A 22,258-nucleotide genomic window follows, 5' to 3' on the forward strand; every position below is an offset into this window, starting at 1 on the left:
AGCTGTGATGTAAATTACCTGGAGTGATGGTGATATGACTTTTATCGGCTTGTGTGTTCGATAATGTTCGTGCATCCCATTATATCATATTATATGAATACAGAGCCATATATTCCACGCAGCACAGCACATTTACCTGACTTGGGAGAACACTGGGCAGACGCCGTGGTTCATCTCTCCCCGCCTGGCCGCGCCCCCATCGCTGGCCCGCAGGACAGTGCCGTTACAGATGCTCCAGGGGCACCCCGTTCACTGAGGTCGTCCCGGCCCTGCCCCCGACACCCGCAGCTTGGGGGTGGGCTCAGCGGGTTCTGTGGAAGAGGCTTCTGGATGTCACCCCCACATCGTGGAGGCCCCGTCCTCTGTCCTTACTTGTGAGTCCAGGGCTCATTAAACCTCCATTGAACAGATGTGGAAACTGAGCCTCGGACACGGGAAGTGTGTGTCCAAGAGATGTGGTGAGGAAAGGCCAGGAGCAAGGACTCTTGGCTCCCCATCCTGGCTGCTTCCCAGGGGCAGGGATGGTGTGGGCAGAGGGCAGGAGGCTGGCAACGAAAACGGAGTATGTGCCAGGCGGGGCGTAGGGGTGAGAGCGCCCAGGTGCCGGAGTCAGTCAGACCTGGGTTCAAATCCTGCCTTGCCACTTGCTGTGTGATTTTGTTTCCATATTTTCTTGGGCTTCAGTTGTCTTATCTGCAAAATGAAGGTAATAATAGCATTCCCTTTGTGGGGTTATTGTCTGCAGATTAAATGAGAGAATCCCTGTGGAGTGCTGGGCGTGGTGAAGGAGCTTCTGAAATGGTAGCTCCTGGACCTGCTTGGATTCTGCTAATACCTGCGCAGCCTCCTGCCTTCTGCCGCCCACCCGGCTCTCAGGATGCCCGGCCCCAGCCCGGCCGGTTCTGAGTGCCCGGTCCCTGCTCAGCCGCACCCTCACCTCGACGCCCTGGGGTACGGCAGCCCCCTGGGCTGGTCCCGAGCCCCTGCCCCTTGGACACTTGGGTGTGGCCTGGTGCCGGGTGCTGCCCGGCTCCCTGGCCCACAGGCAGCCTCATGGCATGGAGAAAGCCCAGCTTGGCCATTAGGTGGGCCTGGGTGTGGCTCCCGGCCCCAACGCTAGGTGACCCCAGGCATGGGCCTCAGCTCTGAGCTGCAGCCTCTCGTGTCAATCGGGGCGAAGGAAACCTTCGCGCTCCCTCAGGGTGTGGTGAGAATCAACAGGAGAGTCTGTATCAGTAGCTGCCGCACCTGGTATGTATCAGACACATAATAATGGCTCCTGGCAGCTTGGATGTTTGTGTCTCTTTCCAAGCTTTCATGTCTGTGGACAGAGGCTGGTTCTCACCACTGTGCCCACTGGACAGATGAGGAGACTGAGGCTCACAGGGGCGGTGACTTGCCTGCAGTCTTGCAGCGAGGCAGTGGGCAGAGGGTGTGGTGGCCTGCTTCTCACCTCCGGAAACCTGGGCTTTGGGCCCTTCTAGGAGAAGGGGGTGCAGGCACTGCAGCCCCATGGGGCTCCCCTGGCCCCCACCCTTCCTCCCCAGACTCTGGGCTCCTCCGTCCCTCGGCCTCCCCCCACATGTTACTCTTGACAAGGTTACGGAGTCAGCATGTAAAACCTGCAAAAGTGAGTGTAATTTATTGATCTAAATTTTGCTTATGAAATAGGACAAGTGCTGATTTGAGGATCTTGTTTCCTCTCGCCCTTACGCCGCCTGCTCCCCCGCCGGCTCTTATCTGCGGTAATTCCCCCGAGCCTGCATCAGAACCTGCTCCTTTGTCAGCCCTGCGAGGCTCTCCACTCTGCGCCCTCTATTCTTTTCCAGGCTCCGTGCCTTATCGGCACCCCCCCTTTTTTCCTGGGCTCCTAAGAAAACATATAATGTTTAAAAGGGTGAGACAAGGTACTGAATAAAGCACTTTCTGGGGAAATATTTGTTCAAAGGCGTGTTGCCTGCATCTGTCTGGTTCTCTCCTGGAAAACATAATTCAGAGCAGGCCTGGAAATTAATCCAAGTGTCCCCTTGCTTTCCTGATAAGAGGCTGGGTGGGTTCCCGGGAGGGAGAGACATAGGTGGGTGGGGGATGGCCCCCCAACGAGTGCCTTCTAGGATATCACTGTGAAATCAGGGGGATAGGGCCCCAGGAGGTGCATGAGCTGAGCCCTGGGGTGGGAGGAGGGAGACCTCAGAGCATCTTCCGTGAGCAGGGCGCTGCTGTGGAGTGGCCCCCTTCCGCAGAGCAATGCCCTCCACTTACCCAGGTGAAGTGTCAGACCATGTGAGAATCAGAACTCGGTCATCTCTGTCACCTTGGCAAGGCCCCAAGGCTCTGAGCCTCGGTTTCCTCACCTGTCTAAGGTGCTCGGGGCCCTGCTGAGCTTGTCCTCAGGCTGGCTGTGTGGAGGGAATGAAGTGGCCCTTGAGTTTATTGAGCCAAGTGCTGTGCCAGGCATCTGAGGACACAGTGAGGAATAAAAAAAGGCCCCTGGATTCATGGAGCTGATGTTTTAGGGGGAGGCGGATAATAAATGAAATAAGCAAGTAAATCTAGAGCATGTTAGAAAGTGATCATTGTTATGGGGAAAATCAAAGCAAGGGAGGTGGAGATGGGGTGCAGGAAAGGGACGCTGGATTGGTATTAAATAGGGTGGTCTGAGAAGGTGGTATTTGAGTAGTCTTGAAGGGAAGGATGTGAGAGAGCGAGCCACATGGGTCTCTGGGGAGACCTGGGGGAAGAGCAGTCAGGCAGAGGGAACAGCCAGTGCAAAGGCCCCGAGGCAGAGTGTGCCTGGCATGTTCAAGGGAACAGCAAGGAGGCCAGTGTGGCTGGAGCCACGTGAGCGAGGCCAGGATGGTAGCTGGAGATGAAGTCAGAGGTAATGTGTTGAAAATGCTTTGTTAAAATGCCAAGTGTTGTTGATCATTTTGACAGATGGCCCTAAGCTGAGCTGTAAAGGGCATTTTATTAGCACCCAGCAGGGGGTCCCAGAAGAAGGCTGGTGTGTGAGTTTCTCAGGAAGAGGGGAGACCTGTTATCTCTCCTGTCTTCTGCCACCTTAAACATTTCAGTCCTTCCAGCTGCAAGATGATACGAACTCTTCCCAAACTATTTCCCCATTACGATGCCAGCAGGAAAAAGATGCCCCTTGTGACTGTGGGGCCATGCTGTGGGTGGGAGGTAGGTGAGGGTCCTGGTGAGGGGCCCTGACCTGGGCAGCGGGGCCCTGGTGGCAGTGGAGGGACCTACACATGCTGGCTGTGCCTGGGGCCTCGGGGGGAGTCAGGGGCCATGAACCCACTCTCTGGCAGCCATGGGTGGGGTTGGTGACCCTAATTAAAAGCTTGGATCCAAAAGGCTTGATGATGGAATTTCTAATTAAATCAATTTCATCTCGTCTGGGAGACAGAGGTTTGCATATGATAAGCATGAAATTAATAATTATGTTCAGAAATTAGCTGTTGCTCAAAGCAGAGCCATTTACACAACCCTCTGGGGCCCCTGGCCCCCACCCCTGCCCGATCCTTTGTGATGGGGATGGATGGACCATTTCAACCCATAGTGTGATAGCCAGGAGTGGAGATGCTGGCTGAACACAGAGGGATAGTAGGGCTGGCTCTCCCCGCTGCGGCCACAGTCGATGTGGGCGGCCCTCCTTGTCACTGGAGGCTACTGCCGTCACTCTCAGATTCTGTGTGTGTGTGTGTGTGTGTGTGTGTGTACGTGTACATGTATGTGTAGGCCCACTTGTGAAGGGGGGAGGCTGAGGTTTTACATGGCAGTAAAATGGGCTCTGGAGCTCGTTCCTCTGGGTTCAAATCATAGCTCAATCACTAGCTGTGTGCCCTTGCACAAGTTACTTAATGTCTCTGTACCTAAGTTTTGGGAAAATGGGGAGAATAAGAGGGCCCACTTCATATACAGTTATTGTAAGTTTAAAGGTGTTAGTCACATAAAACCACTTTGCACAGTTCTTGGCACACAGTAAGCACTCAATAAATGCTCATTCTCAGGATGACGATGATTACATCTGTGTGTGTGTGTGTGTGTGTGTGTGTGTGTGAATTTAATTCAGTTCAGCCCAAGCCAGCCTATGATGGGTGTGAACCAGACACATCCAGGCTCTTGAAGTGGAGGTAAATAAGACCCATTCCTTGCTCTCCTGGAGCTAGAGCTTACGCCCCCTGTGTCTGTCAGCATCAGGAGGAGGTGCTGCAAGAACAAACAGCCCCCGCATCTCTGTGGCTTAAAATACGTAAACTGAATACTTGCTATGTTACATGTCCACATGATTTGGCTGAGTGCTCTGCCCACCTCCTCAGGGACCAGGCTGGCCTGGAACATTGCTGGTCACGGTAGCAGGGGGAATATGTACCCTGTAGGGTCTCACAATGGCAATGAGGTGCTCTGGACTAGAAATGGTAGCATTTTCTGCTCCCAGCTCAGTGGCCAGAACATGGCAGGTGGCCCCGGCCAAGCATGAGGGGCAGGTGGTTGGATTTTGCCAGGTGCCAGGAAGTCAGGGAGCTGGAAGTGTCTCTAAGGACCAGCACCCATGTTAGTCACGTGCGGGCTCATTTAGTGGCATCTCTCCCATTGGAATGTCAGCTCCATGAAAGCGGGGATTGGTCTCTGTGTGCTTACCCCAGTGCTAAAGATTGTGCAAGGTGCTTAGTAGGTGCTCAGGGAAGCACTGAATGAGTGAATTCATGATGGAATCAACAGAGTTTCTGAGGTGTGTGGGTGGGCTGGGAGCCTGTTGAGGGAGGGGAGGCTGGTGGCCACAGAGCGGCCCAGGCGAAGGGACCACATGGCTTTGTGGGCAGATTTTACTGTCTTTTAAGATAGCCCTTGCAGCCTTGGAGACTGATGTCCATTTCTCGGTCAAGGAGGGGAACAACTGCTGGCCTGAGGGGCCTGTGTGACTCGGGCAGAGGAGGACACCCCATCTCCGGGCCTGGGGAGGGGGCAGAGCCGGGGAGGCCGAGTGCCCTGGGCAGCAAGAGGGGCAGAAGGCCTAGTCAGGGCGCCCAGGGTGGGCTGGGCAGGCTGATGGACTGTGCTGGGGCAGAGGTCGGCGGGCCCAGGCCAGGCCAGGGCACATGGCCCGGCCCCCAGTGACCTGGTGCTCGGGGTCCGGAGCTGGCGGCTGGGCTGTGTCCGCAGGGTAATGGGATCTGATTAATGACGGCGTCCTGAAGTGAGTCGCCCTGGACCGGCCTGGCCTGAATTCCCACAGGGTCTGTGGGAAAGTGGCCGGTGGCCCCCAAATGGCCCAGTGGGTTGGGGGGAAGGTGGTTGTTGAGGGGAAAGGCCCTAGCGTGTGGCTGGGATGAGGCCCAGGGCAGCTGGCAGACCATCCTTCCATCGGGGACCCATCCCAGTCCTTCCACAGACCACGCTGACCACAGACCACCCAGACGCCAGCCCAGCCCCCTGCTCAGGGCATCCCCCACTTTCCAGGCTTTGGAAGCCTGCTTCTCTGCTCTTGAACCCTGGGGTTCTTCTCAGAGTCGGGCTGGGTCAGGACTGAGGGCAGGTGCCCCTCTGCGTGCTGGGTCCCCCCACTGTACCCCCCTCTGCCGTACCCCAATTCCTTCACCTGACTGCCCTTCCCAGCTGCCTTGAACTCCCCCTGACCCCCCTCTCTGCACCGCCCCATTTCTCCTCTTCAATCTCTCTACACCCTCGACCCACCCTGCCAGCCTCTGCTCTCTCCTCAGGACCCACAGTCTGACTCTCCCCGCAGTGAATCCCTGTTGCCCCCAACCCGGCACTTCAGCCTGGAGGCATTTCACTCCGAGGACCTCCTCCCCCCACCCCCCCAGCAGGCTGGTTCTCTGAAGGTGGGTTATTTATTTATTTTTTAAAAATAAATTTATTTACTTATTTTTGGCTGCGTTGGGTCTTCGTTGCTGCATGCGGGCTTTCTCTAGTTGTGGCGAGCAGGGGCTACTCTTCTCTGCGGGGCACAGGCTTCTCATTGAGGTGGCTTCTCTTGTTGCGGAGCACGTGCTCTAGGCACTCAGGCTCAGTAGTTGTGGCGCACGGGCTTAGTTGCTCCACGGCATGTGGGATCTTCCCAGACCAGGGCTCAAACCCGTGTCCCCTGCAATGGCAGGCGGATTCTTAACCACTGCGCCACCAGGAAAGTCCGGAAGATGGGTTATTTAAATCCGTGTCTTCAGCGCCTGGCTGAGAGGAGGTGGTCGCTGATCCACAAGTGTATGGGGGGTGCCTACTGTGTGCCTGGCTCTCAGTGAGATGCCCTCCTGTCCCCGAGGCCCTGGGGAGGGAGGGAGGTGGGCTGGCAGCACCTCTGCTCCTCCCGGGCACCGTCTCTGCAGCAGAGGGCGTGTGGCTCAGGCCATGAGAGGGGTCGGGTGGGAAACGACGGCACCCCAGGCCTTTGGAAGCTGGCCTTCTGCCCTCTCGCCAGCTCTCTGAACCGTACATTCCTGCCTGAGCAGCTTTCATGTGCCTAAAACCTGGCTGCCTTTTATCTGCAAAGAAAACAGCCGATGCTGAGAGCTGGGCAGTCGAGGCCTCATGCAGCCAGAATCAGAAGGGCAAGGAGCAGGCAGCCACTCCGGGGTCTGACCGGCCCCATGCAGGGTCCTCTGCTCCCCGAGTGAGAGGGGCTGCGCCAGGTAGGTGGGGGTCCTGGGGTCTGCCTGGGTCCTGGCCTGGGTCGGGCTGGTGGCCAGAGGGGGCTTCAGGATCCCGGCCTCAATGTGTGGCTGCCCGGCCTGGCTTGTGGGTGGAACAGAAAGAGCAGAGTCGGCTGGGAGGGTGTGCAGGGTCTGAGGCCAGGACTGGGGGACGGTGAACAGGGAGGCAGGGGAGCTGGGTCTGTGCCTTGTTTCTGATTTCTCCTGGCTCTGATACTCAGAGGGCACTTTCATCTCTCCGAGCCTCAGTTTCCTCATCTGAAAAATGGGCACAACGGTCCCAGTCTTGCCTCCCTCTCTAATAGTATCTAGTATTTGCTGAGGGTCCCCATGTGCTGGGCACAGTTTTCAGCCCTGTGTGTGTTCTCACTAATGCAGTCCTCTCTGTTGTTACTGTGACTGCTTTATAGGGGTGGAAACTGAGGCCCAGAGAGGCTGCCTGCTTGCCTAAGGTGGCACAGCTGGATGGCAAAGCTGGGTGGCACAGCCCTGGGCAGGTTGGCTCCAGAGAGTGCTGAGGCAAGGGTTAGGGAAGAGGAGGGAGGAGGAGGGGCTTTTAAACACTCACGCTCACAGGAAGAGCGTTGGGGTTCCTGTCAGGTGGCCCTAGGTGTCCGTGGTGATGGCCCCGGACATCCAGCTGCTTGACCCGGGGTCCCCAGGCCTTGCACAGGTCAGGGTGGGAGGTTCACCCCTGACTGCTATGAACAAAACCCTGGCCTTGACAGAGCCCTGGCCTTCAGAGGCTGTGGGGACTGGGCCCTTGGGGCACTCTGAGATGTTGGGCAGCTTGCTTATCCCCCGACACTCCTCTGGATGGGGTGGGATGGGGACCGGCCATTCTCAGGGGGTCCTCAGATTCTGCTGGTTGGGGAGCCAGTGACCCAGAGCCTGAGCTGTTGGCACCTGGGGCACCACGTTCATCCCAGCCAGTGTCTCTGTGCCCCGGGGGGTGTTTGGGGCTGCTGGCCAGGCCTGGGGCAGGTTCAGAACAGATTCAGGTTGGAACACACAGATACACATGCATGTACATGCTTACACACATGTGCATACACGTACATACGCGTGTTCCCTCTACCTAAAAAGCCCTCCTTCAAATACCCAGGGCTGCCTCCTTTACCTCCTTGGGGTCTTGACTCAAATGTCACCCTACCAGAGGGGCTTCCCTAGGCCTTCTCCCTAACAGTCCCCTGAACTCTCCTGATTTCTTTTTCCTCCTGGGCCCCATCCCCATCTACCAGCTCTGCATCGCCTTTCCATCGCCTGCCCCTGTCTACATGGGGTGCCCCACGGGGCAGTGTCCACCGCCTACCCCTGCTCTCAGAGCTGTGCCTGGCAGGTTGTTGGCGCTCGGTGACTATTGGTAAGAGGAATAAATCAATGAGTGTGCTGTGTGCTCAGGGCATATGCTCCAGCATGTGCTCGCACGTGCGCATGTCACACAAACACACATGTGCTTGACATTCATCTTCATTGTTGCTCAAGCCCGGAAGCAGCTTTTGTCTCCCATGTGGCAGGGACCTCCTTGTCACTCCAGAAGCCAGAGAGAGAGAAAGAGAGGGAGGGAGAGAGGGTGTTTATTCATGTATTTCCCCCTTCAGTCACTCACCCCTTTCGTACTTTTGTAGGCGTGAGGCTCTGCTGGGTGCCAGCTGCAGACACACTGTGTGCCACTCATGGGCATCCCACCTGCCTCCTCCCCAGGGTGTCCCCCAGATGCAGTGAGTGTTGGGTTTGGGGGTGGAATGAGCCCAGTTCCCCTCAGTGTCTCCCCAGTGGCCTTGCCCAGCACAACGCGGGGTGCCTCAGAATGCTTGTTGAATTGTTAAGTGGCCAAATACCTAACACCTGGGAGGACGGGGAAGATGTGCTCAGTGCCCCTGGAGCAGCCCGACTTGGTGCTGCGGGAGGTCTGAGCAGGCTCTCTGGAGGATGAAGGCTCCTGGGGGGCTGCTTGGAGGAGGTGGCACTTGAGCTGGGCCTTGATGCACCAGGAAGATTTGGATGTGGGGAGATGAGGTCTTGGGCTTTGTGGGCAGAGGAAGGCAGGCAGAGAGGAAAGAGAAACAGGCGGACAGATGGCCCCAGAGTAGGACAGCCGTCGTTGGTCAGGGCTGCTGGAGTCTGACTTCTTGCTGACTCTTGTCCCATGAGGGCGCAATAGGAAGGTGTGGCATCCCCAGCACCTGGAACAGTGCCCAACACACAGTTTGGTGCTCTAAGTGTTGGGTGACAGCAGGAGGGAGGCGGAGAGGGAGGAGCTGGCGGTGGGACAGGATGGGCATGGCTGTTGTGAAGGAGAGGAACGTTTTCTGAGGAGGATGTTAAGCCAGCGCCTCCCTCCCTCTCGGCTGGGCTGCGGGGACAGTGAGAGCTGCGGAGATGCCAGAGCCCCACTAGGGCCAGGCTGTCACAATCCCCCTGCCCATGGGGTCCCCAAGGCAGTCCTTGCCTCTGCCCCTCCACTCCAGGCTGGGGTGGGGATGGGAGGGAGGGGAGCTTGGGGGGACCTGCCAGCCCCAGGAGGTGTCCCCACTAAGCAATAACTCTGTGACTACAGAGAGAGAGCTGGGGGTGGGAGGGGGAGGCACCAGGGACAGTCCTAGAGAGTAAAAACAGAGAGAGAGCTGCCAGGAAGAAGTGCAGGGGGAGGGATAATAACCCATATCAGAGCTAACCCTTGAGTGCTGACTGCCTGCCAGGTGCTGCCCCTAGCACCTCCCGTGAGTTCCCACACGTGACCCTCACAACCTTATGAGAAAGGGATTGGAATTATTCCCATTTTGCAGAGGAGGAAACTGAGGCCCAGAGAGGTGAAGTAACCTGCCCCAGGTTTCCCAGCCGGTGCATGGCAGACCTGGGATTTGAACCTGAGCAGTTTAACTCCCAAATCACTGCTTCAGGCCATCCTCCTGGGCGCCTCAGGAGGGCCTGGAGCTGAGGAGGGAGCCTGCAGGGGGCGGGGTAGGAGGAGCTGGCAGAGGCGATGTGTAAGAGGATGCTGGCTTATCCCCTGGACCCTGTTCAGGAAGCTGGCTCTACCCCTCCCCAACCCTCATCATCTCAGGGCAGGGTCCCTGTTCCAGGATCTCAGGAATGGTTGGGGGCAGCGCAGGGGCCCCTCCTGGGCTTCAGAAATCAGAGGCCCTGAGCACTCCTGCAGGCTGACACACACACAAACCTGCAGGAATCCCATGCTTGGCCCTCCCACCCTTTATGGGAATGAGGGTGTGCAGGGGGCAGGGGCGGTGCCTGGGTCTGAAGCCGGCCGACGCAGGCTGAGCTCACTGGGGGAGGCTCTGAGTCCCGGCACCTGGACAGCCAACTGTCCATCCGCTGTCCCTGCCCAGGCCGAGTGCCCGGATGGGAGGGGAGGGGGGAGGTGGCTTGGAAGGAGGACCGAGGGATGAGAAGTTGCCTCATGTGAGCTGCTCTGGCCCGTTCGGCCACCAGCCCCAAGACCTCCCTGCACCTGCTGCCCCTCCTCTGAGCGGGCACTTTTGACTCCGGCCCTGTGGCCCTGTGTTGGGAGAACACATCAGAAGTAGGAGACAAGCTGCTTCTAATCAGGAGGCGAGTGGATTTCTGGGTGTGTGATTAGGGCTGGCAGAGGTGAGCTGGCAAACAAACAAACACGGCCATCTTCTCTCAGGGACCTGCTGTGGTGGCCCTGCATCTCCATTGCCAGCTCCAGATTCAGGGCGCTTCTCTTCAGAGGGATGACCCCAAGGGTGACATTTATTTTGTTCTGTTTTACTGTCAAAAATGTTAAATGTAGACATTTCAGACATGCACAAAAGTACAACAAACAGGGCAGTGTACCTTCACGTCCACACCAATCAACAGTTGTCAGCTCTTGGCCAGTGTTACTTCTTCTTCCATGTGTTCCCACAGCGATTCTTTTGAAGCAAATCCCAGACCTCATCATATCACTTCATGCCTAAATATTTTAGTACATATCTCTGAAATGGTGGGTCTCAACTGGGGACAGTTTTGTCTCCCGGGGGACATTTGGCAATGTCTAGAGACATTTTTGGTTGTCACAACTGGGGGAGGGGTGTGCTACTGGTATCTAGTGGGTAGGGGACAAGGGTGCAGCTAAACATCCTACAAGGCACGGGACAGCCCGCCAACAAAGAATCACACCCCACTCCCCTCCACAAGCGTTAACAGTGCTGAGGTGGGGAAACCGCGCTCTAAGAGCTAGGGACTCAAAAACCAGCCAGCCAACCGCACCTATAATACCATCATCAGACCTTAAAAATAGCGATACTTTTTGAATGAATCATCAAATGTCCAACAAGAGTCCGCATTGTAGGGGGTGCTGCTTTCATGCTAAGTGCCCTCCAGGGCCGAGAGGACTGGGCTAGTTTTCAGACACTGCTGACTCAGGCAGGCAGAGGGACGCATGTGCTCTGGAACATTCCAGTGAGGTTTGCTTTCTAAACATGTGCTGTATTTGCGTGGTTCTACATGGAAAACATACAGAGAGTCTAAGGTGGAAGGTCCTGCCCAACCCCGCCTCTAGCCCCTGGCTCTCTCCCGGGAAGCAGCTTTGCCCCTGTTTAGTTTCAGAGCAGGTTGAGTATATACCCCAGTGGAAGGTGGATCCCCCCACTGTCCCTGGGGATAGCCACACCCTAGGCAGAGGCCAGGTGGGCAAACCCATGTGCAGGGGGCTCCTGGAGTCCTCTGGCTCCCGGAATATTTTCCCACCCTCAGTTGCCATGTGGACTAAAATTCTGGCCATTAATTTTTTTCTGCCAGGATTGAATCTTAATTATTCCTTAGGGGGATCAATCTTCGATTTGACATCAGCCCAGATCAGTATGCCCAGCCCTTCACCCTGTCACCGTGGACAACTGAGAGCAGGGTAAAGGGCACACAGGAAGGGTACATGTCGGTGTGGACCAAGGCAGGGGGTGGAGAGCACGGGCCACTGGCTGGTCCTGGGGAGCCGGGAGCAGACGAGAGCCCTGTGAGGAGGGCACCGGGGATGTGGGTGGGGGGAAGGTGGGGGAGGCTGAGGAGGGTCCACACGGCCCCTTTCATGTCCCTTGGGGATGTTGGATGTCAACCACAGGAGGAAGGGCAGCTTGAAAGCTCCGTGTCCCACCTTTGCCTGGGGGGCCAGGTGGGAGGTGTGAGGGCAGGAAGGTGCCCTGTGACTGGGGGAGCCGGGCTGGGGCCAGGAGGCCCGGAGTCTGCCGTTGAGAGGCTGTGGCACCGGGTGGGCCCTGTGTCCCAGGCTGCGGAGAGAGGGTTTCCTGGAGGCCCCACTCTCTCTGGCCTTCTGGGATTCAATCTGTGGGGTGGGGCGAGGGCTGTGGGAATTGGAACCTGGGCTCTGTCCCCTCTGAGCTGGGCAGGAGGAAGGAGCCTGGGCCCAGAGGGAGCTGTGGGGATGGGGTCTGCTGGGGGGGTGACAAGAAAGCCTGCCTGGGGGCAGGGAGTGGACCAGATAAACCCTCAGGCCCCTCTCACCACCCTCATCCCCACCCCATCCCAATTCCCACTCCATCCCTGGGCCAACCGTCTCAGCCACCTGGGGATTCTCTCCAGCTGGGATGTTCCAGCTCTTTATGTAAATTGAGGCACCCAGAGGATCCCGTGGGGGGTGTGTGTGTGTGTGTGTGTTCCCACATGCGTGTATGTGTGTACATGCATGTGCGTTATCCCCTATGACTCTGGGGTGTGTACGTGTGTGTTATTGAGGGACCACCGGCCACAAGACCCAGGTGAGGTGGCTTGGGAGACTTTCTAGAGGGCTTGATGCTGACATGCCTCTCACTTCTCACCCTGATGCCAGCCTCACTCCTGCTGGGAGTCGGGAGAGGCCTGGGGAGAGATGGGAGCAGGGGAGCTGAGTGGGGGTGGGAGGCATTGGGACCCTGGGTAGAGCCAGGGGCGGGGCTGACCAACCATTTGCCCACCCTCTCTGGGCCTCAGTTTCCTCCTCTGTCAAGTGGGGCTGGGACCTATTCAGCCCATGTCAAGGGGTGTCCCCCAGGACGAGAGGAGGCAGTGCCCATGGGAAGGGCTGGGGGTGGGGTCCCAAGGCCATGGGGTGGGAGGCAGGTTGGGGTGTAGGGGCTGGTGCTGGCCAGGCAGGGTGAGGTGCCAGCCGCCCCCATCAGTGGCCCCTCTCGCCCCCAGATCCCCCAGATCAGCTACGCCTCCACAGCCCCTGACCTGAGTGACAACAGCCGCTACGACTTCTTCTCCCGCGTGGTGCCCTCGGACACGTACCAGGCCCAGGCCATGGTGGACATCGTCCGTGCCCTCAAGTGGAACTACGTGTCCACGCTAGCCTCAGAGGGCAGCTACGGTGAGAGCGGCGTGGAGGCCTTCATCCAGAAGTCCCGTGAGGACGGTGAGTCCGGCGCCCGCCTGCAGGGTCGTGCTTGGGGCCGGGGGGATGTCACAGCGTGGTGGCCGAGCACTGCTTGGGAGCCGCTCCCTGGGTTCTGCCTTGGACTCTCCTGCCCCGGGCCACCCCCTCATGGGCCTGAGTCTCTCCTCTGAGCCTGTGGCCTTGTGGGCGGGTGGCTGGGTGACTGCTGGGGCCTGGGGGTGGATGTGAATGAATTTTGCGGACATGGCTGGGCAGACGGAGGGACTGACAATATTCCCAGCATGGGAGCTGATGGAACAGCCCCTGTTCTCAGGCAGAGAGGAGGAGAAGGAGGTGGGGATGGAGGTGGGCTTGTTCAATGACGTCTCAGGGACCCAGGAGCCAGAGGCCAACCAGCAGCTTCTTGGAGCAAGGATTTGTTTGAGGGACTGGGAATTCAGAATCCTTAAACTTGGGCCGTGTGGTGAGGGGCAGGGGCTGCAGTGGGGCTGTGCCGGCCTCAGGGAAGTAGGTGCCCTGTGGGTGGGATTCGGGGAAGGGTGGGAAAGTGACTTGCTCTCCTCCCCACTTACCACAGGCCCCCTTGCCCGCCGAGCTCACTGCATTCCTGAATTGCCATCCTCAAAGTGATAAAGCTTCTAGTTATCAGCAAGCAAGGAGAGGCTAAGCAAGCAAGGGTTACCTCCACGGCAGGCCCAGACCTGGGCCTCTGGCCGGTCCTTTCCGATGGTCACACTGAGGCAGGACAGCCTGCGTGGGACTGTGTGTGTGTGGGCGTCTGGGGCAGCAGACAGGCCCCTGGGTTGGGGGCTCCACCTGGGCTGGTGAGCCCTGCCAAGCTGATTCAGAGCTGTGGGGGCCAAGGGACGGCTCCCGTGCTGCCTGGGGCATGGAAGGAAGCAGGGAGGCCCTTCCGCTCCTGGCGGACCCTCCTCCCCGCAGACGGGGCCCCTCTGCCTCCTCTCCTGGCCTCTCCCAAGGCCCTGTCTCTAAAAAGCTCACTGTGGCGCCCTTGACCTTGGGGGATGGCGGCTCTATATTTATACCCGAAGAGCCCCGGGACTCTAATTGCCTTTCCTAAGGACCACAGAGTGTCCAGAGGCTGGCATTGGTAACACCCTGCGGGCGTAATCCTGCTATAAATCTCAGACAAGCCCCTTTAATTGTACAGCCGAAGCAGCTCGGGTGCTTGTAACCTGGCGGCGAGGGCGGTGGGGTGGCGGAAGTGGGGCAGTGTGACTGATGGCTGCGCCTCCAGCAGCTGGGCCCCCGCGGAAGGAAGCAGGGGGTGGACAGACCCCACTCCCACCTGCAGGCAGGCTGGGCAGTGTCAGACCCCAGCCCCCCCGCCCCTCCCTCTGACTGCCCACAAATCCTTTCTTTCTTTGCTCAGACTTGGGTACCTCTCTGCACTGGCTCCACCCATCCTGCTCTGCAGTTTCCTCTCCTCCTTGATGGCTTGAGTCCTTCCCCAAACAAGCCCACTGCCTTCCTGATTGAGGTGCAACCTCTGTTGGATTTGGGGACAAAAGTGCTGGATGGGGGCAGGGACAGAGGTCCAGAATCTTAGTGTTCAGTTGTGTTTGGTCCCTGCCATAGGGACCTGGAAGCCACCCCCTGTGCTCAACATAGCCTCCCCTATGCCACTGGCACATGCTGAGCCTCTGTTTATACCGGGTGTTCTGGGTAATCTGTCCTACCAGATGAAGCAGGTACCCCCGTTTTACAGGGAAGGAAGCTGAGGCTCAGAGACACCAAATAATAACTGGCATCAGGTCACAGAGCAGGTTAGAGGTGGAGAATGGATTTGAATCCAGGCGAGCTGGCTCCAGGACTAGAGGTCTTAACTGCTTTGTATTTTTGTCACTCTGTCTTCTGCCCATTTCCCACTGCAGTAACTGAGACCCATGTGGACCAGTCCTGTGCAAGGGATGGGGGTATGACAGTCACGTGTGCACACACACACACACACACACACACACACACACACACACTTGGCCTGGAGGGACACATGCTGATGTGTTAAGCGTGGGAGAGGCATGGGTTTGCGGTGAGGTCAGGGCATTGCGTTTTGGCTGAAGCTAAGGCTACTGTTTGAATTTTCTGCAAGCATCTAATCAGGCATTGAGTAGTTAGAAAATAGAAAGTCTACTCAAGATTTTTAAAAGGACCCCTAGAAAAGTAAGAGAACTAGCTGCTCTGCCCGGGCCCAGCGCAGGGGCACAGCTGTGCCCCTGCCCCCTGCACTCCTTCCCATTGCTGAGGGTCTGGCCTCCCACCTGGCCGGACCTCCCTCATCCGCAGACCCCCTGGCAGGGTGTGCAGCCCCGGGGGCCCTGGCTGGGCAGCTAGGTCTTCCCGCCCCGCCTGCTAAATGAAATTTGATTTGGAGAACCATCTTTAGGCAAATGAAAAGAAAAAGAGAGAGAAAGCCACGCTCCAGCTGCCCAAATTGAAATCAGAATCGAGCGGCCAGTAGAAAGGGGCCGCTGTACCTTTTGCCTAATCCCTGTGAAAGATTAAAGATGTCTTCGCTGTATATCGTATTGATTCGTCCTCTGAAGTATAAATCATCTTTGCGTTGCTCAGAGGAGTGCCAGGGAGCGGGGAGGATGGGAGGGTGCGCTCGCCAGGCTGAGGGTGTACAGCAGAGCCCTGGTGAGAGCTCAGCCAGCAAGTCCTGGGTGCCTCCTGTGTGCTGGGCTCTGGGTCCTTCAGGGAGCATAATTATGGCCTTTGTATAGATGAGGAAACTGAGGCCAGAGAGGGTAGGTCACTTTCCCAAGGCTACACAGCCAGAACGTGAAGGAGCTGGGATTGGAACCCAGCTCCATCCTCTGGGTGGGGAGCTCCTGGGTAGCACCCAGCACTATTGGGCCGTTGGCACAGGGCTTAGAGAAAGCTCTGGCGCTGCACTTTCCAGTACCCATCAGCAGTGCCCTCCCACCCCAGTCACTTGGTCATGTGGATTATGCCCTGAGCCAGCCTATGGCCCTTGACTGAACCCTGCACTGTGCCAGGCAGCCTCACTGCACTTTTGTGAATCCGGATGACAATCTTGTGGGCCCAGTGTTTTGTCCCCCTTTTACAGATGAGGAAACTGAGGCTCAGAGGGGTGAAGTGGCTGGACCAGGCTCACACATTGAGGTGCTGAGCAGGACTTGGAGCCAGGCTGTGAGACCTAGGCCCTTTACCCCACGCTATCCATCTCCCCCAGCTTATATCGCAGAGATGGCAGTGCATGGTTAAGGAACAGGCCTCGACAGACAGACCTGGGCTCCGACTCAGCCACTTACCGGCCACGTGATTCTGGGAAAGTCACTCAGCCTCTCTCGGTTTTGGTTTCCTCATCTGCGAAATGGGGATGAAACTTGTTGTTATCAGAATGAAATGTGCTCCCGGCCCATGGAGGTAGGCGCTCAGGAATGCACATTGGAGGGTTGTTATTAGGGGTCTGGCTGCCTGGGCCCCAGCCCTCCCTGGTGCCAGCCGCTCTTGGGGAGGCCCGGGGAGTGATGGAAGGCCCGAGGGGGTGGTGCTGGGCCCTGCGTGGGGCCACAGGCAGTGTCCAAGGACAGGATGAGGGACAAAATCACAGGAGCCCAGGCCAGCCTGCTTGCCCTGGTGTCTGCAGCAGGTTGTGGGCATGTGTGTGCTTTTGTGAGGTGTCGGGCGCATCCCCTATCTGTGTGGTGTGCGCTGCCTTCTGGCTGCAGGGCTCCCCCTCTCCCTGCCAGGCAGAGGCTGCCCACGGGAAAGGCTAGGGACACAACCAGGCCTGGGATTAGGTATGTAGAGCAGGCCCTGCCTGGGCTCCGGAGATAATGTGAGTGAGTCACCCTTGGAGGGAGATGAAGGCTAGAGGGGGTGGCACAGATGGGGCCCCGCCCTCGGTGCCTCCCACCACTGTCCTGAGCGCTCTCGGGGGTTGGGGTCTGGAGTATAAACTTTTAGACCCCACAGCCTTTCCGTATCAGTGGGGCCCTGTGTGAGCCTCAGTTTACTTGTACTAGTGCTCCATTTCACAGATGAGGACAACCAAGGCTCAGGGAAGTCAAGGAGCCTGTCTAAGATCACAAGGAAGTGTTGAGTGTCAGAGCCCAGGGCTCCTGTGTGGGTGACAGGACAATGGATAATATTAGTAGGTAACATTTATGGAGCCCTCCTGTGGACCAGACCCCATTTTATGTGCTTCATACATGTTAACTCATTTGTCTTTCAAGACAACTCCATTATACAGATGGCAATACTGAGGCTCAGAGAGGTTAAGTAACTCCCCTGAGGCCACACAGCTGGAAAGTAGCAGGAGTGGGATTTGAATCCAGCATGGCCTCCTGATCTCTGGGGCACGTCATAGGAAGGACACACAGGTCAGCTCTGGGCAGGGGCATCTCCATGGGGCCACCTTGGGAGTTTGGTTCTCTAATGAGTGATTCCAGCACCCTGGGCACATCTAGGCCTGTACTCCTAGGGTGAGAATGGGAGGGCCTTTCTAGGTGTGGCGGGAAGGGGCGTGGGAGCCTCAGGCCTGCTCCTTGAAGGATGTCCTGTCCCTCACACAGTGGAAAATTTAAAGCCTCATCTCCCTGCTGTGTCCCCGCATCCACCATTGGTATTCCGGAGATGTTGGTGAGTCAAGCTGTTGCTGGTCTGACCTCCAGCTCCAACTCCCAGGGCTGAGCGTCAGACTTGCATTTAGATGGGCCCGTCCGCGCAGCGGAGTGGCAGGGCTGGCAGCTGGAGGCCCAAGGCTGGGGCACCTCATCCCTCTGGCTCTGTGACATCTCTAGACTCAGCTTCTCCAGCTGTAAACGGAGGCTCCAAGGGGAGCGGGGAAGAGCTGGCCATCTGGAAAGAGCCGTGCCACCCGGAGGGGCTGGCACTGGTCATCTTTCCGGGAGACCAGAAAGGAGAGAGGTTTGCCCCAGGGCACCCCCAGGATCCAGAAGCTCCCCTTTTTGCTGCCTCCCCTCCCGGACCTTGTCTCCTTCTACTCCCCTCTCAGCCTCTTCTCCAGTCACACCAGCCTCCTCACGGCTCCTCTAACACTCCAGGCACAAGCCCACCTCAGGGCCTTTGCACTGGCTGCTCCCGCTGCCCAGAAAGCTCTGTCCCTGGCTGTCCATGTGGCTGCATTCTCAGTGCATTCAGCTGCCTTCCCAGGGGTCCCCTCTGCAGAGGGGCCTCTCTGACCACTGTGTCCCCAGTCCACTGCTCTCCATTCCCTGCTCCCTGCTGTGTTTTTCTTTATAGCAATTGACAAGTACATTTTTATTTGTTTATGGTCCATGACAGCAGAGATTTTTTGCCTGTTTTGTTCTCTGGTGCCTCCCCAGCCTCTAGCACAGTCCCTGGCACACAGTAGTTGCTCAGTAAATGCTTGTGGGATGGGTGATCATGAAATCCAGCCACCTACTCACTACTTTAGCCCTTCTTCCCATCCTAGGCCTGAAAGGTTGCTCTCCCAGTCTATAGAAGGGCAGACTGAGGCTGACAGAGCACGGGCTTCTGGGATCAGGCCGCCCTGGGACCCTGCCCTCCCCTCTGAGCTCCTGGCTACCCCCAACCCTATCCTGACTCATTGAGGACAGATATCCTTTCCACCGCAGCGCCTGCCTTGGGATGCTTTGTTCTGAGGTGCTGCCTGCCCCAGAGGGCAGGAACGGGAAGAGGTTCAGCCTTCCAGACCCCGCTCGAGTCTCCCACTGGCCTGGACTTCATGGATTTATTTCACATCCACTGGGTACCCAGCCCCTGCGCGAGGAGAGGAGAGAGGCAGTGGGCTCTGCCAGCTCTCAGCGGGCGTGGGAAGAGCAGTGCCCAGCCAGACCTGGCACCCTGCCCTCCTGCAGGAGGTGCCCAGGAGAGTTTGCCTTAATAATTGAATGAAGGGATGTGATGACGCATGTGTTGAGGTGAAGAGATGAACTCCAGGGTTGCAAGGGGCCCAGCGCATCAAGATGGGCAGTCCAGCAGGGCTTGGAGGAGGGGTACTTGGACAAGTGGAGAGGAAGGAAGGGGTGTGCCAGGCGGGGGAACAGCGTGAGCAGGAGCCTGGAGGAAGGAGTGAGCAGGCAGATGGGACCCCAGTGAGGGGCCTGGCCTGGTCCTAGTAGCCGTGGGATGGGGACCCATGTGAGATGGAGCTGAGCAGTTTCTTTCAGGTCAACCCTGCGTTTAACAGTTTTTTGGCACTTGGGGTTGTTGTGTCCACCTGCCATGTCCAAGTTACTTAGGGCCCTGGGGAGTCTTCTCTGCCCAACACGGCTCAGTGCCAAGGCCCCTCCTCCCTGCAGACTTGCTTACCCAGGGAGGCGTGTGATCTTCCCCTAGGCTGGCCTCCTGGGAACCTCAATCATATCTGCCCCAGTGCCTGTTGAATTTCCCCTCTTCCTCTTCCACTTGACTGGGCCCCTTGAGGCCGTGGAAGGCAGGACCCCCTTGGCTCTGTGTCCTTCGCCGTCCCTCGCACACAGTGGGGCCTCAATAGATGTTTGTAGGATGAACAGATGACCAGCCCTGTGCCCTTGGGCACGTCATTGCCCTTCTGGGGCCTCCGTCTCTCATCTGTGACAGGAGTGGGCACGTCAGCTCATCTGCAGGTCCAGCTCTGACATCTGGCAGGCTGGGTCCTCCTAGGCTGAGGGCCCTGACGCCAAGCATCCTTCTCGTAAGCAAAGGCTCATCATGGGGGCCCTTCAGGCTTGGTCTTTTGGTTCAGGGACGAGTGGGTCCAACTGTATGGGGACAGAGCCTGGAGCATGCGACCTTCTCACCCTCAGTCAGGTGAAATGTGGTTGAGATTAGCCGACGGGGCAGGGCGCTGGAAGCGGGGAGGCGTCCTGCCACTGGCTTTGGGTTGGTGTATAAGAGAACAGGATGGCTTATAGCATCTTCTTGAGGGGAGATCTCTGGGCCTCTCAGCCCAGGGACCCACAGCCCTGCCCACTGACCATGCATTTTCCAAGAATGTGGGTGGGGAGTGGACCCCACCCCGGAGTCAGTCCCCACCATTCTAGCTTATCAACCAGGCTGCCCCCAACTTGAGACAAATTGCATCTTCCTCTCCCTTGGTCTGCTGCCCGTCACTGCTCTGTGGGTGGAAATTCAGTGGACTTGGTATGGGCATCCCCTGCCAAGCTGTGAGGCCCACCACGTACCAGCTGGGTCTCCAGGCTGCTCTGGGAGATTGGCAAGGTGCTGGCATCAGTGTGACTGTTCAGTGATTACCCAGTCAGTCTCTGTCCCGCTTTGAAGGTGAACCCTGAGCTGTCTGGCCTGCCGTGGGGACTTCGCCTGTCCGTTCTAATTTCTCTGCCCTTCTGGCCTTCGGTGCGGTGCTGGCACTTCTTGATTTTGTGAGTCCCGTGGGTTGGGTGTCATCAGGCCACTTTTCCTCTCTCTCTCTGACTCATCTCTGATGTGTTCGCCCTGGCCTATCACAATGGGGACATGCTCCCATCCGAGTTTGCCTCTAAGCTTGACGGGATTGACAGGAGGAAGGAGACAGAACGGACACTGAACCCTTTTTGCTCTGAGTTTGCACCCCTTCCCTCTTGGACAGGAAGCAACATTTTCTTTCACCGGGCTTCTTTGTGGAACATGTTTGAAGATTTCTTCCAGGTCTAAAAAAGTTTTCCTTTGCTGGTTGCAGCCCCTTTGTGAATCCTGTCCTCCCTGGATGATACAGTAGAGTGGAGGGCTTAAGAGCCCAGATGCTGGCTTGGCCACCATGAACTGTGCAATCTTGAGCAGTCACTTAGGGGCTCTGGGCCTCAGTTTCCACCTCATGAAATGGGAATATTTATAGCACTTCCCTGGACTTCCCTGGCAGTCCAGGGGTTAAGACTCCATGCTTCCATTGCAGGGGGCCCAGGTTCGATCCCTGGTCAGGGAACTAAGCACATCCCGCAAGCCGTGCTGTGCTGCAGAAAAAAAAAAAAAAAGAAGCACTTGCCTTCCAGGTTGCCATGAGCATTAAATGAGTTAATACATGTAACGCACTAACTAGCACAGTCTGGGCCCTGCACTAAGCACTGAGCTTCTGGAGGTGTAATTTTCACCATTATTCATCAGAGTGGGAAGTGGGGATCAGGACCCAGTTGTAGTCCTGGCTCTGTCTCTGGGTGGCTGTGTAACACTGGGCTGGTCACTTTCCCTCTCTGAGCCTCAGCTTCATCACCAATGTGAAGGCGATGGGTCAGGGGACCTCTGAGGTCCCCCGTGATGTGGGTCTTTGCCTCTCTCACCCATCTCTCTTGGCTTTTCTGTCCTCACCACATGGAGGTCCGGGTACCATGGGGTTGGCCTCTGGCTTCTGCTGTGTCTGTTCTTGAGCCCAGACCTGAGCCCACAGAGTAGCCACATCCACAGCATCTGTTTCCTCAGCTCCTTTGGCCTCTTTGGTTTATTTTTTTTTTTTTTTACCTCTGAGCCTTTTGACAAACACATCTCTAAACCTGGTCTGAACCCCATTGTCTTCAAGTTCCTTTTCCTGCCCTTGTTTCTTTTTCCTCCCCTTCCTTGAGCCTCTGCACTGGAGCACGTTGGGATCTGTCCTCCGAGGCTCCCACATTTAGGGATCCCTTCCGATTTCTTCCCCTTTGTTAAAGAACAGGTGGCAAAGGCTGTTGACCTTTCCCTGCCCCCCACCACCCCCAGCTCCGGGCTGGGCCTGGACCTCCAGGAAGCCGTCTTCACCTGTTTGCTGACTACTGGGTTTGAGCCTGTTTTCCTATCTGAGGCAGGGTTCCAGCACCCACAGCCCCCCACTCTGAGCTTCTTGGAGGTGTCACCAAAGCAAGCCCTATCCCCCCTTTCCCTGCACTGTGGCTTCCTTCCCACCCTACCCTGAGGTTCCTACTTGAGGCCAGTATGGGGCTGCTGAGTGTCCTGGGCGGGTTCTGGTTTCAGCCTCATCCCCTACTCCTCTGTGACCTTAGGCAAGTCACTGCCCCTCCCTGAGCCTCCAGTTCTTCATCGTAAGACCGGGAAGGGGCTGTGCGCCTTTTTCAATGGGCGCATGCATGTCGTGGACACACGGAGGGATGCCCGCAGCCATCTTTGCCTTATTATCCTGTGTCACCCACCCAGCCCTCTTCCCAGAGCCTTTTAGCCCCAGGCTCTGCCTCCCGCGCCAGCCCCTCAGCCAGCCCGGCCTGGTCTGTGTGAAGACCCCTGGACCTCCTTTTGTTTTAATATACAATTTTCTAGGGAACATTTCGTTACC

General features: G+C 57.3%; 1 protein-coding gene across 3 annotated transcripts in view; it reads left to right on the top strand.

The window, feature by feature from the left end:
• GRM4 (glutamate metabotropic receptor 4) overlaps positions 1-22,258 on the top strand; it is a 100,553-nt gene that overhangs the window by 25,061 nt on the left and 53,234 nt on the right. For 2 of the 3 annotated variants that reach the window (XM_059937505.1, XM_059937506.1), the window contains exon 2: positions 12,831-13,047. In XM_059937505.1, the coding sequence (XP_059793488.1) occupies positions 12,831-13,047 (217 nt within the window). Of the gene's footprint in view, positions 1-3,090; positions 3,177-12,811; positions 13,048-22,258 lie in introns of those variants that run through there. The other variant, XM_059937507.1, reaches the window with a different exon arrangement.

This window comes from Balaenoptera ricei, chromosome 11 (assembly GCF_028023285.1).
Source record: "Balaenoptera ricei isolate mBalRic1 chromosome 11, mBalRic1.hap2, whole genome shotgun sequence".
In the NCBI taxonomy this organism is placed as follows: domain Eukaryota; kingdom Metazoa; phylum Chordata; class Mammalia; order Artiodactyla; family Balaenopteridae; genus Balaenoptera; species Balaenoptera ricei.